This window comes from Pygoscelis adeliae, unplaced genomic scaffold (assembly GCF_000699105.1).
Source record: "Pygoscelis adeliae isolate BGI_AS28 unplaced genomic scaffold, ASM69910v1 Scaffold172, whole genome shotgun sequence".
NCBI classification, from domain to species: Eukaryota; Metazoa; Chordata; class Aves; order Sphenisciformes; family Spheniscidae; genus Pygoscelis; species Pygoscelis adeliae.
Genome location: NW_008824338.1, coordinates 6,919,884 through 6,927,716, shown reverse-complemented (window position 1 = coordinate 6,927,716; position 7,833 = coordinate 6,919,884). Strand labels below are relative to the sequence as shown.

The following is a 7,833-nucleotide window of genomic DNA, read 5'->3' as shown; positions in this document are numbered from 1 at the left end:
GGACCTGTTGGAGCGGGTCCAGAAGAGGGCCATGAAAATGATCAGGGGGAAGGAACACCTCTCCTATGAGGAAAGGCTGAGAGAGTTGGGGTTGTTCAGCCTGGAGAAGAGAAGGCTTCAGGGAGACCTTGCTGCAGCCTCTCAGTACTTAAAGGGGGCTTATAAAGAAGATAGTGGCAAACTTTTTAACAGGGCCTGTTGCGACAGGACAAGGGGGAATGGCTTTAAACTAAAGGGGGGTAGATTTAGACTAGATAGAAGGAAGACATTTTTTACGCTGAGGGTGGTGAAACAGTGGCACAGGTTGCCCAGAGAGGTGGTGGATGCCCCATCCCTGGAAACCTTCAAGGTCAGGTTGGCCGGGGCTCTGAGCAACCTGCTCTAGTTGAAGATGTCCCTGCCCATGGCAGGGGGGTTGGACTAGATGAGCTTTAGAGGTCCCTTCCAACCCAAACTATTCTATGATTCTATATAATCCAGGTTTACTTTCTTTCCTTCTCCCTAGCTTAGTGAGCGAGTCTTGCTGGTTTTGAGGTGAAAGTCAAGATTTTCAGATATTACAGAACTCCCAGAGTTTCATTTTAAGGAAAAAAAAAGCACTAAATATTGTGATGGTTGGCAAAATGCATGTAAACTGGGACATACAAATACAAGCTGATATATTGAATGTACAGAATAATACAAACGTTTTGAAAACCTGAAATTAATTCCCTATGTCACTATGTTTGTATAATTCCACCCAAATAAATTTAATTTTACAGTGTAGCAGGATGGATAAGCAGAACTTTATTAAAAATAGAGCATATGTACTCCTTAGAGAAAAATATCAATCTACTGAACAATGAAAAAATATAAAAAAATCCCAAACCTCCTGTATAACATCTTAAGTTCTGTTCACCAAAACATGCATTGAGTTTTGTATATTTACTCTTCACAAACTAGATAGGCACTGAAGAACTGTAGTTTATATAATTCAGAGCATTAGAATGGTTTTGTGTTTTATTAGTGATCTTACATTATGTTATTAAATACAATAGCAGTCTTTACTGTATAAAAGCTTGAGTATGTACTACATGGTTATCTAGCAGGATGCTAGCTAAACAATTAAGTAAAAAATGAAAGGTTTTTCAGGATAATTTAAAAGTCTGTATAGAAGATGATACTTCTAGATACACAAGAAACATTAAGCACTTAATGAATCAATTGCATTAGTTGCTTTTTTGCCACAAAGGACTAGTAAATATAAAGTCTTGTGACTGGACTTAGAGTGGGGACCTTCAGTTAGTCAACTAAGTGTTACCTCCACCTGCAATGAACTTTTCCCGTCCGCTATACCGTTTACAGACATACTTCATTGTGCAGATAATTAACTTCCACTTTTCAATACATAATTATATATAATCATGTATTCAATTGACCAAAAGAGCTCCCACTTATATGATCTATGGACTATACTTATTTTTCACCATCAACTCTGTTCTTCTTCTGCCAATTTGTAGTGCAAATTCTCCTAACTTTTATGGATTTCTGTTTGCACGCTGGTGCTCTCCATTTTCAAAAGACTGATCACAAAATAAAGCTTTAACTTTGAAAAAAAGACAAGGAGGTCTATATTACTCTCTTAGTTTCCAGACCTGAAAGGCAGTGCTGCAAAACCACAGCTGAAATGAAAAAAATCAGGTTGTCTAAATTCTAAGAAGTCATCCAAAAGAGTGGCTCTGTTTTTCCTCTCTGCTTCAGCATGCTTTATTGATAGCAATCACAATGCTAGGACACAAATCCAAGTAGTAACCTTTGCAGAAGAGTAAGAACTCCTTCTTCTTGTTATGTTTTGCTGGATTTATTTTTAGCTGGATCAGGTTTGTGATCCGCTCATCACAAAACTAGTGCCAGTACACAGGAGGCAGTGGAAGTAAACAGACAAACTGAGAGAACTGGGAAGACAAATTATCACTTGAAAATTAGTTTTGAGGTAGTTAAGATGGACACTGCTTCCCAATAATTATCTCTTTCTTAAGAGTAAGAGTTGCAGCTATGCATCAAGAGCACACAGTGGCAAAACCAGAGACTCAGAATGTAGAACGTTACACATACTCTGCTGTAATGTTACTAGTACCTTAGCTCTGATGCTCTAGGTATATGAATGCAGAAAGGTTCAGGGAGAGAGCTAACAACCCTTATTACAAACTACTGTAGCTGTATGGCAGCTGAAAACGATATTTTGTGGCTCAGAGTTTGTCTATTTGTATCTATAGCATAATTTTAAAGCTTGATTTTCATTACAGTTCTGAAGTTATTTAATGTTTTCTGTCCATTACACCTACTGTTAGGCATCTCCATTTTTCAGGTGCTCACCTTGAGATAAATTGTCCTTAATAACTCCATCTGAGGTCAGTGCCAATGCGAACTGTGGGTTCTCCACACCCCTGAAAGGACTTGAGGGACCACACCATCATAAACAAGACAGGAAAATTAAGTACAAGCAAGTAACTAAGGAGGAACTTTTGGAAATGTTTACCTTCATTTCTTTGTGCCCAATTTCTGCCTTTTGTAAAAGAAATACAAACACATGTTTTGCCTTGGTATTATAAGAATTGATGTGTCATGCTTGTAAAACTGGATTGAGGCCCTCTAAAGAAAGACAGTACAACATAAGAAATACTGTATTTAACATGAATTTACCAGATACTGATTTGTAAATAACAACTACAAAATGACACATGCATTATTATTTACTGGCATAATAATTTAACACATGCTAATACATTGTGACAGTTTGGGGAATCTCTGTATACACAGCTTATGAATGGTGATTATTCTGGAGAATTCACTGCATATAAAGTCATATACCTGTCCAACAGTAGCTGCAGAACATTCAGGAGTCGTTGACTAGAAATAACCTTGCTCTAGCATTATGATAAAAGTACTGGGGAAGCTGAAGGAAACTGGAAGCAATGAAGGAGATAGCAGACTGAGGGGATTTTTTTTGATTGCAGTAGTGGAAGAAATTGTGGGGGTTTTGTTGCAGGGTACCCAGGAAAATAAATTAAAAAAAAAAAAAAGAGAGACTGCGAGAAGGATTTGAGGATCTCAGAAAGACTGTCCAAAACTTCAGTTGGTATCTGGAGTGATGATGGCACCAGAAAAGATGGCTTCTTTTTGCCTTTTGTATAAATAAAGCATGGTTTAGAAGTTACACTGCAAAACCATAGAATTCCTTGCTGTAGTTGTCAGGGGTTGCTATGGGTTTAAAATGTCAAGCAGTGTACTCCTAAGAGTTCAGGAGAGCCTACTGAGGACACTTTGGGAGATTAGTGTTGGTTTTATTCCTAGAGCCATGGAAGACAGGGGACAGAGGGCTTGCACTGTGGTAATAAATCTGAAGAGCTCATAGATGCTCCCTGGACTCTGATTAGGCTCAAGTTTAGAAAAGCACAGCATCAAATGTCTGAATCCCAAAACAGAAGTTTGGGATTTTTCTGGAAAAAGCTTGGCCAGAGGTGTGACACACAGAGACACACACACATATATGCAGGGTGGCATTCAGTGTCCTGAACGTGGGTGTCTACAGCCACTTGAGTTGCCCCAGGGTTTTTTGGAGATCTCTGCACAGGGATGGCAAATACCATGCAGAATCTTCTGGGAGAGCAGCCAGGACACCCCAGAGCATCTCAGGTGGCACCAAGCAACTGTGTTTAGCTAACTGAACCCCAGCCCTCAATCTTCCTCTTTTTCAGAAGGAATATAATTCAATCACAGCATTTTATTTCAGACCATTCTTCAAGCCTTGCCAATGGGGGAGTGAAGGGGCAGAGCAGCCTCTATGAAGGCAGTGGTCGCAAAGCTGATCCTCATTCTTCTGCTGGGCATGGCCACGTCTGCTTGTCCCCTCTGAACAGACCAAACTGCTGTCCCCATGAAGGCAAGGTTTGTTTCATAATCCAAGTCACTGACTATTAGGAGGACACAGAGACATTTCCAACATATTTGAGGATTTGTAATATAAAGCCTAGTGTTTCTTAGTTTAAAAAAAAGCAGAGTACTGTCAACATCAAAAGAATATCATATATAATGTATAGTAAACAACTAAACTGCCTATTTTTGGTGATAGGTTCAGGACAGAAGCTGAACAAGGTTAGGTTTTTCCTTGCCAAGGATCAAACTGTTTTTCTGTATGTTGAATACTGTGCCTAAATAATCCCTGCCATCAAACAAGCTCCAAGAGCTTTTCAAATATTACTCTGCAAAGCCATCACAGTGTTGACTACTATTTGCCACCAAAGGGCCACAGACATACCTGCTGACGTTTCTCTGAATTTGTCACTAGTCTTCTTCTTCCGCCATTTCCAAGGTTTAAAGATTTTGCCAATGGTGGAGAGTTTGCCCTTCCTCTTGAACGGGGGAGTTTGGGATCCTGGGGCTGGTCCATCCGAGTTAGCGATTGAAGCCTTATCCAAACCATCAACTGTATAGACAAGAAAAGTAAAGGTAACTGAAGGATGGAAAACAAAATGGTACCCAACAGCTAAACTCCCCCACTATCAGATTGCAACAGGTTGTGTGTGGGTGCATGTGTTTTCTGTTCCAGAAGGCAGCCAAAGGGCATTTGACTGCAGGCTGTGGTCACAAGCCAGTCCCCGTGTCAGCTAGCCCTGGGCTTCACTGCTGCTCAGCGCCTCAGCTGCAGCAGGCCAGAACCTGCTTCTCACGACACGCATCTGGCACATCTGCACGTTTCTGCCATTTTTCATCGCTACCAGAGAATTTCTTTCAACACATATTTGGGTGACTTTTTTCCCTATCTTTGGTAAAGCTGAATAACTGGCTGTCATATAGAAAATTAAACCCTTACAATGTAAAAACATAAACTATTTCTTTTGAGTAAAACAAATCCTTTCTTAAACGAGCTCTAAAGATAACTGTTCTGGCAGTGGAATGGAAATAGGTCCATTTGATATCCCTGGTAATCAGTCATTCACAGCACAGCCTGCCGTGAGTCAGGCTTCTTATTAACAAAACATTAACAATAAGCTTTTGGGCTGTAGCCAAAATTTAACAAAGGATTACTTTTCTGCAAAAACATATTGAGTGATAGGAAAGCCAATATTTATCATCGATGGCGGTAACATCAAGTTTTGTGAACCAAATTAAGACTCATTCCACAACATGCCATAGCATACAGTTAAAATAAATTTCCCGGAAACTTCCCTGAGAAGTCTACAGTTATCTGTTTCTGTTTAAGAACTGAGGTTTCTTAGAGCCTTCCATTCGTGGTCCTGCAAACACTTCAAATGTGCTTAATTTTATTCACGTGAGCAGCTTCACTGAAGTAACTGCGATTACTTACGTACATAAAATTAATCACAGGCTTAAATGTTTGCAGCATAAGGGGTCTGTAATTGCTTTCATTCATCTAAACATTCTAATTATAACCAATTCGGAACAGAGTTGATACCACTGTCAACAGTAATAATGATAATCACAGATCATTAAATCAGAAAGTGCTATTCAAAGAAGGAAATATCACTGTCCCCATCTTACAGATGGAAAATATGAAGCACAGAATTGCTAAGTGCTTAATTTTACATTTGCCAAATGGCTTCCTGAATCCTGGTCCTGTGTCCTAGCTACTAAAAAGATACATATTCAGACACATAACATCATGGTGCAATCTTATTATTCTGTTTCTCAGACAAATGGCATTTAATGAGTCCTATATTTGTCCTAGACCTTAGATTGATCCAGGATGCTAAAAAAAAAAAATCTTTTCTGTGAGAAAGCTGATGTAATGCAATCAGAGTCCAAGAAACTTTATTTCCAATGTTTTGAAATAAAGTACCGGGAAAAAAGATCCATTGTTTAACTTCATAGACTTCAATGAAGTTACAACCAGAGATAAATTTGTATGAAAATGATAGCATTTAAATCAATAAATCTGAGTGAGTTATGCCATAAAATGTAATAAATTCTGTACTGTCAGAGAGATGGAACAGAGAGATGGAAAATTTCTCCAGGATAAATTACTGTTATTCAGATGCATCAGAATTTAAAGCTTTTATTTAAGTGTTTTCCTTGGGTACTTTCTGGAGGTAAGATGGAAAAAAGGTGTGCAAAGGGGCTTTAAATGTAAAAAGCCAAGATATTGCTACAGACCCCTATACGTCTACCCCTTGCACAAGTATAAAATCCCGGCTTCCTCACTAGTGCATCCCAGAGAACGTAACAGGACTACCTTTAGGGAGGTTTAAGCTGAGACTCCCTTAAAACGAACCAGCCGCCACCCTACAGACCCTGAGAAGATGGGTGAGAGGTGGGGATGACAAGACCACCAAAGGCAGCGAGAAGCTCTGCAGAAAGAGAGAGGCATGGGACAGCAGAAGGACCTCTGCAGGGGTGCCTCACCTGGAATTAGGGGTCGCACTTTTGTCTAGGCTTACAGGCACTGCATATGTTGTACAGCCCTATGGAATACAGAGGCCTCTGCTGGAAACTGTGGCTCTAAGGGAGAAGTACATTTACTTGGAGGGTAGTTAACAAAGATTAGAGGGCTAAATTTATCTTGGCAATTCCAGTTGAAGGGGCAAGGGCCACAGCCTGCGGCTGGGGAGAGTCAGCTTAGACATAAGGAAAACACTTCCAGGAGGTGGGTGGCACAGCACAGGAGCAGGTCTTGGGAGGTTTTGGAGGCTCAGCCAGGCAAGCCAGGGCTGACCTCACTTACTGTCAGCAACAGTCTTACTCTGACTGAGGGACTGGACTGAGTGACCTCCCGAGGTCCCTCCCAATCAAGGTTCCCATGGTGCTAAGGGATGTGGAAAGACACGGTTGCTCTGTGAAATCTGTGCTAGTAAATCCAAAGAATCAGAAGGGAAGTGCTGAAGAAAAGAGACCGGGATCTGGTGGCTGAAGAGTTTTGTCCTGGGACAGGAGCCAAGCATTATCTCACCGGCAGAGGCAGTCCATCAGCTCATTAGAGGGAAAGGCTACCCGCTCCTTGGAGGCAGTGGGACAAAACCTATGTCCTTGTCTCCACCGGCTTAGAAAGGCTGGGTTATTGATGTGAAGAGCCTGCACCCTGGTGACAGACAGCACGATCTTTATAAACATTGATCTTTTCAAATCCTCCTGGGTCATGGAGTCCAGTCTATTGCAGGCAACCACTTTCACAAAAGCTTCATCCCAATTTTTTCCTCTAGTGCCTACCAGCAGGAACAGAGGAGGATTATGGCTCCAACAGCTCCCCACAGAGAAACATGGATTTGCATCAGTCCCTGCTCTGCCCTCTGCTGAAAATATTTAACTCTGAAATAATGATATTCATCCTAGCCATTTTCTTTGGCTAGGATGAAAATAGCTAGGCATCCTAGCCTGCTTCAAATGAGCTAACATATGGAAAAAGGGATCCATTTAGTGGCGAATAATTCTGTTCAGGAAGACTGCAACTTTTGAAAACAGGATTCAACATTAACTCCGTCTGACAATAAAAGATGAGGAGCTGATTTATCAAGTGAGTTTAACGAGTGCTCATAACTGGGAATTTACTAAACCATTGACCTTATATCAGTTCCTTCATTTGGAAAAAAGGACCCAAATATGTATCTGGAAAGGAGGAATAAGCATGGCCAAACATCATAGATTTATTTCTGAAATAATCTAAGATAAAGTAACATTTCTAGGAAAAAGGACTTCGTTTATATTCAAAAGCAATCATAAGGTAGCACATTTTACCAATTAATAAACTGCCTAGAAAAAAAAAACAATTTCAGCAATGACGTTCCAGAGCATTTATGGAAAGATCTTTTCAAAAGCTATTACTCCTCATGTTTGAAAAAC

At 40.3% G+C, this 7,833-nt stretch overlaps 1 protein-coding gene across 1 annotated transcript in view; it reads right to left on the bottom strand.

The window, feature by feature from the left end:
• PHACTR2 (phosphatase and actin regulator 2) overlaps positions 1-7,833 on the bottom strand; it is a 63,184-nt gene that overhangs the window by 47,951 nt on the left and 7,400 nt on the right. The window contains exon 2 of the mRNA XM_009319154.1: positions 4,298-4,465. Coding sequence (XP_009317429.1) covers positions 4,298-4,465 — 168 coding nt within the window. The remainder of the gene's footprint in view (positions 1-4,297; positions 4,466-7,833) is intronic.